The sequence below is a fragment of the Hydra vulgaris genome, chromosome 12 (genome assembly GCF_038396675.1).
Source record: "Hydra vulgaris chromosome 12, alternate assembly HydraT2T_AEP".
NCBI lineage: Eukaryota > Metazoa > Cnidaria > Hydrozoa > Anthoathecata > Hydridae > Hydra > Hydra vulgaris.
The window spans coordinates 4,859,756-4,879,134 of NC_088931.1; the positions used below are offsets into that span (position 1 = coordinate 4,859,756).

The window sequence follows — 19,379 nt, forward strand, 5'->3', positions numbered from 1 at the left end:
TTGCCACACCATTTGACACCATAGATATTTGTTTTTAATGCATTTAAATTAAATAACTTAGCTTTGAATTAACTAATATTTAATTACAATTACCTTTTAGATAAATAAATTTAATTTTTTTTTAAATTTGTTTTTAAAATTAAATAATAAAATTCTTTGTCAACTGTGATGTCACATTAGGTTGTCAATGAATTTTTTTTTTTTTAAAGAACACTTTTATTTTCAAAACAACAATTTAGAATTTTTGTAAAAACAACATGGAAAAAAAGAAGAATTTAATTATTTTACCAGTAAAAAAATAATTATTTCCAAAAACCGTCAAATTTCTGTCGAACTTTGTTGAAGTTTCTTGTTTTCTCTCAAACTCCAAAACTCTGAAAACTTGAGAAATTTCCAATGAGACAAAGTTCCGAACTTGCTTGATAGTATCTGCTTCATGTCCAGCTGCCTTGTAAGATATGCCTTTTTAGGCAAAGGCTAGGAGATGCCAACTCCGACTTAAAATACCCCCTGCCTTGGGGCTCTTGGTTGAGTAAAGGCTAGAGATGGTGTCTCGATAAAAATACGCATCTTGGACAGATATTAAATGCATCCGGCTAGACTTATTGGAAAGGCAAAGACTTAAGGGGTAAACAGATTCTATCTGTTGACCAGCCTCGCACCCCTTCTTCATCTATTAGGCTGGCGCAGATGTACTTTTAATACATTGTTTCCAGTTTAGGATGTTGAATGCTGGATCTTTTCGACTCAATGCATGGGATTTGCTTGTATCTCTATTTATGACTAGGCAACTCATTCTATTATCTCCTTATGAGGATACAGCTCTAAAACTCAGTTTTATAGTTCTGAGGCCGGCTGGTAGTCAGGTTTCCCGAACTCTATAGTAGCTCTTAGAGAGGCTGATTCCGTCAACAGCTGAAAAATATCAAAGTATAAACAGTGCCATAATGTGCATGGATGGTGTCCCTGTTTGTACTTTTGGTGTGCATTACGGAGGCCACATTTGGAGCCCTTTATTACGGCTTAGGGTTTATTAGTAGTAATGAGGCAATTGCTTGGGCTATTAAGCAGTGTTCTTAGTACTAACTATGCTTTGAGTCCAGTTCTTTAACAAAATTAAAAATGAATAAAGTATCAAAAACTGGAAAACACAAAAAACCATCATCATTACCAAGTTCTCTAAACCTATCATTCACTAATATTTGTGGTCTTCGAAGTAACTTTTCTTCTGTTGAGTCTTACCTCTTGCAAAGTTCACCAGACTTACTTGCTCTTTGTGAGACTAATTTTAGTTCAGCTGTCTCATCTTGTGATCTTAGTGTTGATGGTTATCTTCCTTTAATTCGTAAAGACTCCAATAGTCATATGCTTGGCCTAAGAAACTAACACTCTCTGATTGCTTGGAGGGGACATTTGAGCTTGAAAAGGATCTCACTTCTGCTACAGCATGGGGCTCACAGTGGCTGGTGAACTTCAATACAGATAAACTCAATTTTTTTCAGCCAATCATTGTCGCAATAATTTAGATCTTCCTATATTGATGAGTGGTGATGTACTCGATGAGCCATCTACTCTTCATCTTCTAAGATTAACTCCTACTTCCAATCTTTCTTGGAAACCATATATCAAATCAGTTGCAAAATTAGCATCTGCTAAGGTTGCATCTCTTTATCGAGTTCATCACTTTCTTACTTCGGATTCTATTCTCTACCTCTATAAATCTCAAATCCGGCCTTGTATGGAATACTGTTGCCATATCTGGGGCGGATCTTCTAATGATGCCCTTTCTCTTTTAGACAAGGTGCAAAAACGCATTGTAAACATAGTTGAACCTGCTCTTGCAGTCAACCTCCAACCATTATCACATCATCGTAATGTTGCTTCTCTTTCTCTTTTCTACAAATACTATAATGGGCACTGCTCTAAAGAGCTAGCATCTCTTGTGCCATCTACTAAAATTCATTCTCGTGTTACTCGTCATTCAATTAAGTCTCATCTTTTTTCTGTGACTGCTCCTAAGTGCTCCGAAAACACTTATTCGTCTAGTTTTTTTCCTCGAACATCAGCTCTTTGGAATTCGCTTTCTTCATCTTGCTTTCCTGATTCATATAATTTCCAATCCTTTAAGTCATCCGTCAATCTTTATCTTGCTCTACAATCTTCATCTTTTCTCTTTCAGTAACTTCCAACTTTAATTAGTGGCTGCTTGCAGCCTTGTTGGAAGCGAAGATTTTTAAAAAAAAAAAAAAAAACAGATCCATTGATAAATATTGCATAACTATTTTACATTCCATTAAAACTAAATTTTACATTTCACTTAGTCATTTACATTTCTTCAAAACTAAACTTAAATTTTTAAAATCATATGATAAGTCTTTTAATAAAAATTATTTTTATAAAATAACCAGTTTCTTTGAAAAAAAATTCACAATTGCAGTTAAATGCCTTTTTTTTACAACTTATTATTTTCTGGGTAAACATCATATAAACAATATTAAAAGATTTAAATATTCAAAAATTAAAAGTTTTTGCTTAAACTAAATTGCTGATCGCATATGCAAATCGCCATTTTGTATGTATAATGCGAGCTGCATAACACTTCTTAATAAGGCCTGAAATGTTTTTCTCAACTTTAATAACTCATTAAAAATTTTCATTATCATAACAGTTTGAAAAAAAAACCTACCTCTTGTTGAGCAAACAATCTCTCTTTTTTTGATGCATTATGCAAATCAATAGATTTTATAACATACTAAAATTAAAGATGAAGTACTTAAAGATAAAAATTATAACTAAAATAGATATTTATTTACTTTTAAAAAAATCTAAAACATCTATATAAAAATATAAATATAATAGTATATAAAAATATAAATATAATAGTATATAAAAATATAATTTAAATTCGTTTAAGAGTGTCAAAGCAATTATCAAACCAATGCTTAACAAAAAATATTGTACACCAAGCTAATAAGTTCTAATGATCCTACTAACATTCCTGTCAATAAATTTTACATCAGTATAAGTGAAACACCATTCAAAATTAGATATTCCAACCATGTAAAATCATTTAACGTTATTAAATTCAAAAATGACATTGAACTATCAAAAGAATTTTGGAAATTAAAAAATGCAAATTCAAATCCAGTTGCTAAATGGAAAATAACTGTGCAATGAATTTATATGAAATTCAATTCTCCAAAAATCAAAATCTGTTAAAAAAAGTGAAATAATATATAAGTGCAGGTATCGAACCAATTATCTTTTTGTGCAATTCAACACTGGTAATTAAGCAATTTTCTAATTTAAAATTGTTTTGATTTGACATCAGAACTCATTCCATTGCTTTGTTGTTGTTTCTTCCATTATTTTCTGTATTTTGTATTTTTCAATGGTTTTTTCTTGATTTAAAGATTATTCTTTAAATCAATTTTTGGTTGAAGATATACGCCAAAAGGCACACGACTTTAAATACCATCACTATATGTAAAATTTGTATAAATTTTATATATATACTTTTAGTTTTTCCGGATATCCAAAATATTTTCCATAAATTCAAGTTTAGGTATATAATTTTGTGATATATTTGTTTTTAAAGCTTTTTTAGTCTTAACTCATAAATAAAAAATTAAAAGTTTGAAAAAAATAATTGGAAACAACTCAGCTAAAAGCAAAAATTAAAAGTAAAGTAAGGGAAAACATATTTTTTATAGATATTTTATCAAAACAATTTTCCCGATTTTTAAGATATGACCTGGATGATATATATATATATATATATATATATATATATATATATATATATATATATATATATATATATATATACACACATATATATCTGGATACACACATATATATACACATATATATATACACACATATATATACACACATATATATATATATATACACACACACATATATATATGTACAGGGGTGTACATTCGTATTTTTGGTCGGTTGCCAGAAGGGCGACTGAAAGTAACTAATTGGTTAATTTTGATCGCCCCCAACTCTTTGAGTTGCCTGTTGCAATTTTTAAAAATTTTTTTTGCATTAAGCGTACTTCTCGCATATATAGTCAATTTTCATTTAGGGCTAAGTGTAGACTAGAAATAATTTGTGTAAATAAAAGTAATATTGTAAACTATTGACAACATTTACTTTTCTACTTTCAGATAAAGTAAATGCCGATATATACACCATTAGGTTTTTCAGTTGAATAATTAATTAAAATTAATTAATCAAAAAAATTAATTAATCAAAAAAATTAATCTTAATTCATCAAAAAAATATATGCTTTTACAACAACAAAGTATTGACAAATATAAAAAAACAATTTACAAATACTTTAAAATCCTTTGTATTTGATGTGTTGTAAATATAGATCTAATTTGTTAGAGGAATCTGAAAATTATTGATATTTTGAACGGGTTACTTTAAAATGTACCCTGTTATAATTAAATTTAATTTTAAACCATGCTAAAAATTATTTAAACCAATTTAACAAAAGGAAATAATTAACTCTGAAATCAGTATTTGAAAAAAAATTATATTTCCTTATAATTTATTTCTTTAAACAATCTTATAATTAACATAATCTTTTGTTTGTTTATCACAATTGATTTATTTATTTGAACTTTTAGGTATTTAATGTAGTATATTTAAAAAAGATTACAAACAATTTATATATAGATTTTATCAGTTACTAATAAGATATTTGTAAGGGTAATTTAAGTTTTTAAACATATTATATCAAAAGACCTTTACACAATATTGAATTAATAAGAAACAAAAAATACATTTGTGAAAAGAATTCTTTAAAACAAAAGCACTTCTCCCTTTTTATAAGTTAAAAAAAAACAGTTTTTAATTTCCATTCTTATATAATAATCTATGATAATGTATGATGGAGACATTCCTTCAAAACCAAATTTAAATTTTTAAAATCATATTTAATTTAAGTTAAAGCTATTAAATTAAACTTTTTTTATAAAATAATTTATTTCTTTAAAAATTTCTCAGTTGCTGTTAAATGCTTTTTAACGACTTAATATTTTCTGAATAAATATCACATAAACGATGTAAAAGACAATTTACATATTCCAAAAAAAAAAGTTTTTACCTGCCTAAACATTTTCAATGTTTATATTTTACAAAAAAGTTTTATCTTAACTGAATGGTTAACTGAGCTGCGTAACGCTTCTTAACAAGGCCTGTCAAAGTATTTGTTAGGCAAATTTAGTTCCATTACTTTATCTCTAAATCCTTAAATAAAACTTGTAAAAAGATAAAAATTAAATGATATTTTTATTTAAATGATAAAACTTTTCTTTTAAAACGTTCAAACGCTCGTACAATTTTCTTATGCTCTAACTAATAATAGAAAATGCAGAATCTTTGAAACTGACTTAACAAATTTTTTTATCAATTTAAATAGCTACTTTTCTTTTTATAGAATTCTTGAATTAAAAACAAAACAAAAACGAACTAGAACTGCCAATAAAAATCAATAGTCGCCTTTGTGAGCGACTTAATTGCATCAAAGGAATACTTTTAGTCACCCTTCACAAAACTTGGCCATCTGGCACTGTCAAGCGACCACGAGAGTACACCTCTAATCAGGGTTGGTAAAAACTCAGGTTTTTTTTTAAAAACCCAGTCCAGAAGGTTTTTTTTAAAGAACCCAGTCTAGTGGGTTTTTTTGGATAATTTTGGGATTTTATTTTTATTTATATTTGTTAAAAAATTTTTTTGTTTGTTTAATAATATTGAAAACTAATATAACTTCCGACTTTAAGTTTATTTAAAATATATTTTATATGTATTTAAAATTTATAACAACACCTCAAATTATTTTCAAAAATTTTTTTTTTTATTACAGTTTAAAAAATAATTTAGAACTGTAATAAAATATAAAAAAATTCATGTTAAACCTACATGTATTGATTTATTTTAGATTTAAAAGTAAAATAATTGAAAATGTCTATAGAAAGTGGGAGAAAAAAAGCTGGAGAACGGAATGAAGTAGCTGAAGTTGAAAACAGTACAAAGGTTTCTTGTGACTATTGTCATACTTTGATTAGCAACAAGATAGAACAAGTAAAGTCCCATTTAAAAGTTTTTACACAAGCATACAGATAGGGACAACCTCAATTTGTCAAAACATGTAAATAAAAATCGTGATAATGAACTTTTTTTTGTTGTTTTTTTTTTAAGCATCTTCACTTCCAACAAGGCTGCAAGCAACCAATAATTAGAGTTGGAAGTTACTGGAAGAGAAAAGGTGAAGATTGTAGAGCAAGATAACGATTGACGGACGACTTAAAGGATTGCTAATTATATGAATCAGGAAAGCAAGATGAAGAAAGTGAATTCCAAAGAGCTGTTGTTTGAGGAAAAAAACTAGACGAATAAGCGTTTTTGGAGCACTTAGGAACAGTCACAGAAAGAGGATGAGACTTAATTGAATAACGAGTAACACGAGAATGAACTTTAGTAGATGGCACAAGAGACGCTAGCTCTTTAGAGCAGTGCCCATTATAGTATTTGTAGAAAAGAGAAAGAGAAACCACATTACGACGACGTCATAATGGTTGGAGGTTGGCTGCAAGAGCAGGTTCAACTATGTTTACAATGCATTTTTGCACCTTGTCTAAAAGAGAAAAGGGCATCATTAGAAGATCCGCCCCAGATATGGCAACAGTATTCCTACAAGGTCGGATTTGAGATTTATAGAGATAGAGAATAGAATCCAGAGTAAGAAAGTGCCAAGCTTAATACAGAGATGCAACCTTAGCAGATGCTAATTTTGCAACGGATTTGATACATGGTTTCCAAGAAAAATTGGAAGTAAGAGCTAATCCTAGAAGATGAAAGGTAATTTACTCATCAATGTACAATTGATAATGGTAATATACTTATCGATACATAATTTACTCATCAATGTACCATGATAATGGTAATGTACTCATCGAGTATATTAGCATTTATAAATATCTAAATTATTATTATGAAGATCTAAATTATTGCGATAACGATTGGCTGAAAAAAATTGAGTTTTATCTGAATTAAAGTTCATCAGCCACTGTGAGCCCCATACTGTAGCAGAAGAAAGATCCTTTTCAAGCTCAAATGCCCCCTCCAGGCAATCAGAGAGTGTTGGCTTCTTATCATGACTAAATGATATGAAGCCAACACTCAACTTAAAGAATAAATGGTATTATCATCAGCAAACAATGCCACCTTATATGTGAGAATATCTGGAAGATCATTAATGTAAATTAAAAAGAGTATAGGCCCAAGGATAGAACCTTGAGGAATCCCTGAAGTTACAGAATAAGAAGAAGAGTGCTATTCATCGAGGACAACTTTTATACTACGATTGCAAAGGATATATATTTATATGTATATATATATATATATATATATATATATATTTATATACATTTATAAATATATATATATATACATATATATACACACATATATATATATGTATATACATATATATATATAAATGTATATACATACATATATATATATATATATATATATATATATATATATATATATATATATATATATATATATATATATATATATATATATATATATATATATATATATATATATATATATATACATATGTATATTTGTATATGTGTGTGTGTGTATATATACATATGTATATTTGTATATATATATATATATATATATATATATATATATATATATATATATATATATATATATATATATATATATATATATATATATATATATATATATATATATATATATATATATATATATATATATATATATATATATATATACACTGAGGCATATTCGTTTAGGCGCATCAATTTTTTTCTCTTTGTCTTAATTTTTTTCTGTGAATTGTCAACTGATATGCATGCATCTTGTGGGCTAATAAAAATCACAAAAGATTTTTTTTCTATGAGTCTTTATTAACATGAGAGTAAGTTTGATATACAAAAGTACATTTCTTAATTGGAATATATCTATAGACGCAGTCATATTTTTGACATTAAAAGATGGAAACTAGTAATGCGTATGTCCTCCATTACATTGGATCACCTCAAAAATTCTGCTTTTCATTGACTCCACTAGCCGTTAAAGTGTAGTTTGATCCAACTCGGACCATGCTTCAATGATTTTGCACTTTAACTCAGTAACAGTTTTAAATTGGTGTCCGGCTGCTTTAGCGTCATAAACTTTTCTTGATAGCATTCCCCACACGTTCTCGATTGGATTTAAGTCCGGGCTACAAGCTGGCCATTCGAGAACCGGGATGTTGTGGTCTTTAAACTATTTCATAGAATGCCTAGATGTGTGAATTGCAGCATTATCTTGCTGAAGTATGGCATTATCGTCCATGTTTTCATCCATATAAGTTATGAGAACATCATCCAACATTTCTGTATACTTTATCGAGTTCATTTTAGGTAAACCGCAACACAGAGTCAATTTTCCGGAATAAGAAAATCCACCCCAAACCATAAAACTTCCTCCTCCATAATTTTGTTTTGTTTGTGGATCATTTATTCCTCTTAGATCATGCCAATAACAACTGTAAGAGTCCGGACCATCTAAATTGAACTTTTTTTTATCTGAAAATATTACGTTTTGCCACTCATGAGTCCAATGCATATGGTTTTTAGCAAACTGTAATCTAGCAATTTTATGGTGTTTTTTTAAGATTGGTTTTTGGTGTGGTTTCTTCCACTTTACGTTTGGTGTTGTACGTAGAATATGTGCAACATGTTTATTGGTGACAGGCAATAATAATTTATCCTTTATTTTTGTTGCATTCAATTCATTTTTGGTTGCTTTGAAGCGAATTCGATTAATTTGCCAATTTGTTAATACTTTGTTGCCGTTTGTTGCTTTTATTACACCGTAATTGTCACCTTTTGCAATGTAGTTTCGTACAACATGGTCAGATCTTCCAATTATTCTTGCTATTTCTCGTATAGAAAGTGCTGGTGAGATTTCTGAGCCACAATATAAATTAATTTGTATTTTTTCAGCATCTGTAAAATACTTTCCTTTAAGCATTTCGTAAAATGTAATAAAAATGATACTGGCAGAGCAAAAGATCAAATTATACTAAAATTTATCAATTTATTTGTGTAACAGTGATTAAAAATCAATAAATACCGTTATTAACCTGATTGCGTCTATAGATATATTCCAATTAAAAAATATGCTTTTGTATATCAAACATACTCTCATGTTAATAAAGACACATAGAATAAATTTTTTTATTAGCCCAAACACAACAATTATTTTGATAATAACTTGCATGCATATCAGTTGACAATACATAGAAAAAAATTAAGATAAAGAGAGAAAAATTGATGCGTCTAAATGAATATGCCTCAGTGTATATATATATATATATGTATATATATGTGTGTATATATATATATATATATATATATAGATAGATATAATATATAAATTTTAACTATTTATATATTATAAATATATATATAATATATAAATATTAAATATTTTTGTTGGGTAATGTGATTAAAAATTCAATTTAAATGTTTGAAAAAATGATACATTAGCATTTTGAATTAAAAGAAAATGTTATTTCAAAACTCATTTTGAATTAAGAAAAAAACGTGATTCAAAACCAACAAAACGTTTAAATTGTTTTAGTTGATAAATTCACATTTTGAATTGTGAAGAAAACGGGCTTCGATATGCAACAACAATGTTTAAAAACAGTACAGTCACAACCTGAAACATTTTAAATTGTATGCATGTCTAATTTAAGTCGGCTTCTTCTTGCACATGTTTTATAAAAAAAAGTATATATTTATATATAAACTTTTGCATATATAAAAACTTTGTATATTTAATATTATTTTTCACAAAAATCTTATTAAATAGCAGAAGGAGTGAATTTACCAGATAAATCAAAAATATAATTATCAAACACCTATTTTCAATTCAATGACCAAAAAATTATTTAAGTAAAAAGTGTCAATAATATTTTACTTCAGCTAAATCAAAATCTTTATTTTAATCGATCTTACTGATACCTTAATGATACTTATCAATAGTTTTGTTATATTTGATGCAGGTAATCTGTGGTGTTTGAACTAGACTGAGCAATGAAAGCCCAGAGAGAAATATGTAACATTTCTATTAAAAAATCTTTTTAAATAAAGGAGGATAAGTAATAAAAATAAAGAAAAACAAATTCTATATTCTGAACATCTGGTTCAAAACAAATACAGATTTATTTCAAGAAGAAAAAGCTTATACACATATTGTTAAAGTATACCTTAAACAAAACAGGACACATAAGTAAACATAAATCTTCATTAAATACAAATGATATATCAATATTTAAAATGAACAAATATAAAATGATAGGAGGCATAAGAAAGAAAAAAAAGCATTATTGCTTTTGTTTAATCATAATTAATGTAGTGGTGATAATAAACTCCTGAGAATCATGTTTATTATTACCAGCATTTTGAAGAGGCTCAGCACCAATACCTAGTTTATCCTGTCAGATAAACATCATCACCATTTATGCTTTACACTGCAATTTATGCCTATTCCATCCTGCAGTAAAAAAAGGCTTCACTACAAACAGCCAAAACCCTAACTTCACCCAAACTTGTAAAGCACTAATATTTTTAAAGAAATAATATGGATATAGAGAGATATGAATTCAATACCAAATAATTTAACAAATTTAGATAAAAATAAAATAAAAAAGTATATATATCATATATATATATATCATATATATATATATATATATATATATATATATATATATATATATATATATATATATATATATATATATATATATATATATATATATATATGATATATATATATATGATATATATACTTTTTTATTTTATTTTTATCTAAATTTGTTAAATTATTTGGTATATATATATATATATATATATATATATATATATATATATATTTATATATATATATACATACATATATATATATATATATACATATATATATATATATATATATATATTTATTTATATATATATATATATATATATATATATATATATATATATATATATAAATATATATATATATATGTATGTGTATATATATATATATATATATAAATATATATATATATGTATATATATATATATATATATATATATATATATATATATATATATATATATATATATATATATATATATACATATATATTTATATATACATTCTAATGTGATTAATGTTGTTAGATAAAACTTTATTATAAACTTAATAGTTGCTAAAATTGGTACTTATTGGATAAATGAACCAAGCCAATAAGATATATAAATATATATAAACTATAAAAACAATAAAACCATACAAAGTTCAACGCCTTCATAGATACCTAGATCGAATATTGCTAACCAATTAAAAAAATAGGTTTTAAATAAAATATAGTAACAACGCCGAAAACAGTAAACAAAACCACTACAACATCAAACATTAAAGACTAAGTTGGGCGGGAAAGAAAAAAAATTTTGTATGTATAAAAACTGACAACCTAAAAACAAACATTTTTACATACATATACACACATACACATCCATACATATACATACATACACACACACACCAATGGTTGTCGAAGTAAGTATTGAATGTTCCAGTACAATCAAGTCAAGTATCATAATAAACTAGCATAAAAAATCTATCCCTGAACCATATCCAGCTAACTCAGCCATACTTCAAATTACCTATGATGGATTTAACATCCATACATAGGATATATAAAATCTTCTGGTTCTAAAAGTTAGCTCAGACATGTTTCAGAAGCAAAAATATTCTCTAGTGGAACTAGCAAATGACGGTGTTAAACTTTGTAAGGTTTTCTTGTTTTTATAGTTCATATTTATTTCTATATCTTATCAGCTTGGATTATTTATCCAATAAGTACCAATTTTAGCGACTTGTTGTATTTTTAATAGAGGTTTATCTAACAGCATTTATTACATTGATAGTGAAGTTGAGTATTTTGTGATTTTTTATTGGATTATAATAATTTTTTATTATCATCTATATTTTAGTCTGTTGTTTTTTGTTGTACAAATATTGTTTTGTCTTTTTTTTGTGAAAAAAAGCCTACATACGGCAAATTTCCTTAGGGCAAACGTCAGCACATGGAACACCGCTATCCAAATCATTTTTCTTGAATAGCCCCTCATGGGTCATTCCATACGAAATCATAAAAAAAAAGAAAGAAAATTTGTCACCAATAGGTCTCAGAATTGCTTTAATTTATATCATTTGTAGTCCATATCAAATAAATGATAACTGCAAAAATTTCAGCGAAAAATATACATGAGCTGTTGAGAAATCGTCAGTTAAAATAATGCTGATTTTTTAAATTGAATACAGCATCTTTGACATATAATATCTTGTTTTTTAAAGTGCTGAAGGTGTAGCAAGTATGTAACACAGATTTGCAGTCCTGTGTTACATACTTGCTACACCTTCAGTACTTTAAAAAAGGTATTTTACTACTCGTAATGCTATCATATTTTCAAAGTTGTTTTTGGTTAGTCTGCAATTCCAAAAAAAAAGATTTATGTGGGTACTTGGTCTGCACTATATTATTTAAATGTAATATTTGAGCATGAAGCTAATGAGGCACATCTTGCCATCGAAAGAACCACACGAGGATTGCAAACCGCAGGTTGCCAACTTATGGTAATAACATTTAAACAATATAATGTAGACTATGTACTTACATAAATCTTTTTTATTTGCAGTAGGCTAAAACTTTGCAAATTACAACTATTGGCTCTTCTGTCTCAAAAGGTTGCTGACACTTGATTTATACAATTTGGAAAATGCAATTATTGTTTTACTAAACTCTATTAGAAATAATTGGCTTTTATTATAAAATTAAACTAGTTATAAAGTTAAAGTGAGGAGGATCAGCATATTGAAGTGTTGCATTAATTTGAAATATGTTCTAATTTAAATGTGTAAGGTGTAAATATTTAATCTTAATTTTTTTGTTCAGAGTAAGTTTTTGTGTTTATAAAACTGAAAATATGTTCTTAAGTTAAAAGTTTAATAACTTTTTTTCTATACCTTTTACTTTTATTCATTTCTTTTTCAGAGCAACCATCTGTAATTTTAAATGGTTCTCTAAATAGCTTACTCTTAATCTCCTTTTTGTTTTAGTTGTAAACTGCTCTATTCAAAATACAGTTATTGATTTTTTTCCATTTGAATTTTTTTTTTTTGGAGGGAAGGGGGGGGGGGGTAATTAAATGTTGACAACTTTTTAGGGGGGTCTCTAGAAGTTTGACAACTTGTTGACAAGGGGGAGGGGAAATGCCAGAAAAATGTTGACGTAATTAATGGACAGCCCACAAGGGGAAATGCAACTTTTCCTTAAATCTTTAACTATAAAACAGGTAGTGAAACTTGACAATGATGTGATTCTCATGCGATACATTGTTTGAAACAGTTTTTTGATTTAACTAGTAACATCAATAGAATATTAATAACTTGGTATGATTTTTTTCACATTAAGATCCAATTATTCCTATCATTAAGCTAGAAAAATATTTACAAAAATTAGGCAATTGCTTTTCAGAACTGCACCCTAATTACTTCCATATATAATTTATTTATATATATATATATATATATATATATATATATATATATATATATATATATATATATATATATATACACATATACATATATATATATATATATTTTTTTTTTTAATATCTTTGCTTCCAACAAGGCTGCAAGCAATCACTATTAGAGTTGGAAGTTACTGAAAGAGAAAAGATGAAGTTTATAGAGGAAGACAACAATTGACAGACAACTTAAAAGATTGCAAATTATATGAATCAGGAGAGCAAGATGAAGCGAATTCCAAAGAGCTGATGTTTGAGGAAAAAAGCTAGATGAATAAGAGTTTTTAGAGTAATTAGGAACAGTCGCAGTAAAAGGATGAGATTTAATTGAATGACGAGTAACACGAGAATGAAATTTAATTGATGGCACAAGAGATGCTAGCTCTTCAGAGGATTGCCCATTATAGTATTTGTAGAAAAGAGAAAAAGAAGCAACATTACGACAATGTAATAATGGTTGGAGGTTGGCTGCAAGAGGAGGTTCAACTATGTTTACAATGCATTTTTGCACCCTATCAAAAAGAGAAAGGGCATCATTAGAAGATATGCCTCATATTTGGCAACATTATTCCATAACAGGACGGATTTGAGATTTATAGGGATAAAAAATAGAATCTGTAGTAAGAAAGTGTCAAGCAGGATAAAGAGATCTAACCTTTTTTTCAGATGCTAATTTTGCAATGGATTTGATATATGATTTCCAAGAAAGTAAGAGTTAATTTAAGAAGATAACTCATTGAGTACATTACCATTCATAAAAAAAGGACAATCTAAATGCGATAACGATTGGCTGAAAAAAATGTGTTTTACCTGAATTAAAGTTTACCAGCCACTGTGAGCCCCGTGTTATAACAGAAGTGAGATCCTTTTTAAGCTTAAATGCCCCCTCCAAGCAATCAGAGAGTGTTGGCTTCTTATCAAGACAAGAATAAATGGTAGTATCATCAGCAAACAATGCCACCTTAGATGTGAGAATATCTAAAAGATCGCTAGTGTAAATTAAAAAAAGTATAGCGCCAAAGACAATAACCTTGAGGAACCCAGATCCAAGATCGAAATCCATATTGATGATCAGAAAGAAAGTTATTAGATTCAAGATTAGAGATTAAGTTTTTGTTAATTAAAGATTTAAAAGCCTTGCTTATTATAGGGAGAAGACTAATGGGATAATAGTTAGACGAGTCAGATTGCTTTCCAGAACTTTTGAAAATAGGGATTACAGATTGTTTTGTTTTCCAGCCACTTTCCAGCAGGCTGAAAAACAAGGCTCTGATACGCACTTGTTAATTAGTTTTGAAAGTACAGTTGACAGCTGTAATAACAGATTTGCAATTATTATTGTTACTATTTAATAATCCAAACATTTGCCTCATTACTTTTAATAAACCCCAAGCATTTGCCTCATTACTTTTAATAAACCCTGATATTTTACAGCTGTTGATGGGAAACCTGACTACCAGCCAGCCTCAGAGCTATAAAACTGAGTTTCAGAGCTGTACCCTCATTAGGAGATAATAGAATGAGTTGCCTAGTCATATAAACAGAGGCACAAGCAAAACCCATGAATTGAGTCAAGAAGATCCAGCATTCAACATCCTAAACTGAAAATAATGTATTATAAATACATCTGCGCCAGCCTAATAGATGAAGAAGGGGTGCAAGGCTGGTCAACAGGCAGAATCTGTTTACACCTTATGTACATGACTAAAACCTTTTTAAGTTTTAGAATATTGATTAATGGTTGTTAGAGCTAGCTTAGGCAAACCTCGGAATTAAGGTCAGCATTCGGCAATGCCAACCTAACCCCTAATCTTAAAGTGATTGATGTCGGCAAAAATTTGCCAACCTTGTTTCTATACTTTACGGTAAGACTTTTGTATTAAATTCCTTTTACCAACCTGATGCCGATCTCTAAAAGATTGAGGTTAACAAATTATTGCTGACCTCATTTTTCCTAATTCCAAGGGTTGCTTAGGTAATTAATATCTAACTGTTATCCTATTTATATTATATATAAGTTATATATATTATATATTATATATAAGTTTAAACACCTTGCCAAACTTTTTCTAAATTTTCACCAAGTGTTTGAAGGTTTAATGGTGATGTTTTATTAGAGTTAAGTGATGGAAAACATTGATGTACTAATCAGACTTCTCAAAATTGGTTGAAAAGCAACTTCTATGGAGTTTCTTGATTTACATAGAATGTGTTAGTTCTGTAAAACATCTGTAAAAATTTTCTTTTTTTAAAAACTTAAATGTTCAACTCTTTATAACTAAGAAGTTGGTATAAAGATGCAGCAACGAGCTTAGAACATACCCTTCTCCAGCTTAAGATATACATTTTACATACTTTAAGTACTTCACCAGTAGTCTGGCACAATTGTATATATACTTTGTATTGAGTATGCTTCATAGACAGAGACATTACATTTGACAAGAAACAAGTTTACAGATATTTTCACATTTTCAATTTAGCTCTTTTCACATCTACAATATAGCAGGATGATCTAATAATAAACAGATAACAAAACATAGTAGCATTATAAACTATTAGAAAATTTGATTACCTAACTGCCACAGATTTGTTTTGATATTGCTAATTAATTACCTAATGGAATGACTCTTAACATATCACATCTTAATGGAGAATTATCATAAAGAGGTAGAAAAATGAAAAATTGCAGACATTCACATTGAATGTTTATTTTAAGAGTTTATACATACAAAATACATATTTCTTAGATATAACTGCGAAATTGAACAAAATACTGCTTATTGTAATCTATCATTGGTAAAAAAAAAAATTAATAATTAACTTCTAACAGCAAGAGTTTAATATGTAATGATTTTTTGATATAACCAATAAAATCAAGTTTTTTTTAATAATTTTTATGGATACCTCAAATAATTTTTTGACAATAAATATAACTTTTTACTATTAACTAATCCATCGAAGCTACAACCCAACTAAAGCCAATATGGGTTAAACAAAAACAAATAACATGACAACTGACTCAGCTCTTTTTCCATTACTCTTTTTCCATTAAAAAGTTTAATTTTTACCACTTAACTTGGTTTTTTTAAATCAATTTTTTTTAATTAATACAACAGACAAAAGTGCCATAATTATTTGTGTTTTTATGATGCCATAATCCACCTTTATTTAGTTAGCTTTTTTAATTGACTTCAATACTCTTTCTTGCTTGTAAAGTCAGTGCTTATATGTAACTTTACAAAAATTACTGTTCAGTAGACAAACATATAAACTTAACCTCTTTTGTAAATTTTCAAATAGAGTTTTGATATTTAATTTTTATCTTATTTATATAAGTTTATGTAGCCTGCCAAACATTTTTTAAATCTTCACAGTGTTTAATGGTTTAAGAATGATGTTTTATTAGAGCTATGTAATAAAAAAATACATCCAACCAAATATGAAAACGAAATCTCCTCAGAGTTCATGTATTCAAATGAAACATGTAAGCTAGTTTTGCAATCAGTACAAATTTTCTTTTTGAAAAAATTATTATGTTTATTTCTTTATAATCAACAAGTATAAATAAAGTTCTTCACCAGTAGTCTGGTACAATGGCTTTGAAACTTTGTATTTGAGTACGCTTCAAAATCAAGAACATTATATTTTATGAGAAAACAATTATAGATCTTTCTACTTCAACACATACATTTTTTAGATCTTTCTACTTCACGCTCACATTTTTTTTCATTTCTGTAAATTAATAACAGCTAAAATCACCAAGAAAATTTTGAGATTTTTACGAGTGAAAATACTTTTGTACAAATCAAAAAGATTTTGATATCTTTTAAATGCTCTGAAGAGTACAAAATAAAATGTATTTCCTGTGTTGATAATAACACAAGAATTGTATTGATAAACTTATTATCATTACTTTGAAATCTATTTTGAAAATTGCCTTGTTTTGATTTTATATTTTTTAACAAAATGCACTTGCCTCTCTTTCAAAATTAGCAAATCAGATTGCACATATCTTGCCTATTCTGAGGCTGTATAGGGTTTCAAAATATGCTTTTCAGATATTCTTATTTATATGTAACTGCTTTCAGATATTCTTATTTATATGTAACTGCTTATATTCTCTAAATCCAAATCAAATATGTTGAACGTACAACCTAATATTGTTGTGGGTGTAGAAATTATGCATATAACTTCGAAGTTAAGCACCAGTAATCATCGTTTCTCATTGGTCAAAAGAAATTTTTATCTAGTCCATGTGAATGCATAAATCTGACTTTTATATCAAGTTCACTTACATCTTCAACAATTTCTATCCACCTAAATTCATCATAAAAACATGCATTAAGTCCATTGTTTTAATGTTTAATGAAGTCTTAATGTTTAATGAAATACTATTTTTGTTTTTTAGAATATCAAATCAAATTTAGAATATCAGTCTGTGTATCGAAACTTGTTTTTTTATAACTTATTATATTGAAACATATAATAAGTTATAACTCATAGGAATAAAATGATGATACATCCGTGGGCCAGAAACTTCCACCTAAATTTCTTTTTTCTAAATTCACTTGAGTTTGGTCAATATCCTCCTTTGAAAATAACTTTAAACAAATGCCAGTTATTTTGGCTTTACAAAAAAAAGTACATTAAATTAACACCCAAAATATGCCCATTATTTAATTGTTTTAGACTTTCTTGACAAACTAATACATACACCGATTTTTGCTCCAGTGATAACTTTGAACTTCATCCTGGACAACAAATTGATAATTTTCAGCAAAACCCTCTAAAATTAGGGGTCGTCCATAAAGTACGTACGCCAAAAATTTTGAAATTTGACCCCCCCTCCCCCTGTTGCCATGCGTACTTTTATGTCCCCACCCCCCCTTAAAAGTACGTATGTTTCTCAAATACCCCCCCCTCAAATATCCCCCCCCCATCCCTCCTTTTTTTTTTTTCTTAATTAAAAAGTTTAATTAAAAAAAAAAAGACGGAGTACCTTAGATACTTTATACTACCCCAAAGCTTTTTGCTTACGCATTTTTAAAACGTCTTTAAGTATAAATGCAAATAATAATATAAATAAATTTAAAATTTACTTATGTAAGTGTGTATTTGGGCGAAAGGTTTATGCGGCGGCAATAGTCCACGGAGATCCAGGTTCGATTCTCGGTGAAATCTAGGAAAACTTTTTTTGTTTTTTTAACGAATCAAATGTAAATAAACTATACTTAAGGTGGACGTTTTTTTCAGGCACCCCTCTTTAGTAAGTAAAAAACGAGTCTAAGGTGAGATCAGTAATATTGAAAACAAAGGGTAAAACCCAGTGGGAGGGAGCAACAGCAAATTTTGTGCCCTTTTGCTATTTTAAGAAGCTTTTTATTTTAGCAAAACCTAGCGGTCTTTGAGACGCCGTTGACACGTTTTTTTCGGGGTGACTCCGTCCCATCAACCACAGCCCTCAGGTCTTACTCAGGGCCAGTATATAAGGGCGGGCATGTGTGCATGTGCCCCCTCAGGATTTTTTGATGTTTTGATTTTTGATGATAGAACACTTTCACACAACGTGCAAACTTAAGTTTGTTAATATGCCAAATGAGGTGGCCTTGCAAAAAATTTGGATGGCGGAGGCCATCCAAATTTTTTTCCAAATCTAAAAGTTATAACCAT

General features: G+C 28.0%; 1 protein-coding gene across 1 annotated transcript in view; it reads right to left on the reverse strand.

The window, feature by feature from the left end:
* The window catches only part of LOC100212063 (serine/threonine-protein kinase Nek4), a 113,143-nt gene that overhangs the window by 74,070 nt on the left and 19,694 nt on the right, over window positions 1–19,379 (reverse strand). The window contains exon 3 of the mRNA XM_065811290.1: window positions 2,687–2,752. Coding sequence (XP_065667362.1) covers window positions 2,687–2,752 — 66 coding nt within the window. The remainder of the gene's footprint in view (window positions 1–2,686; window positions 2,753–19,379) is intronic.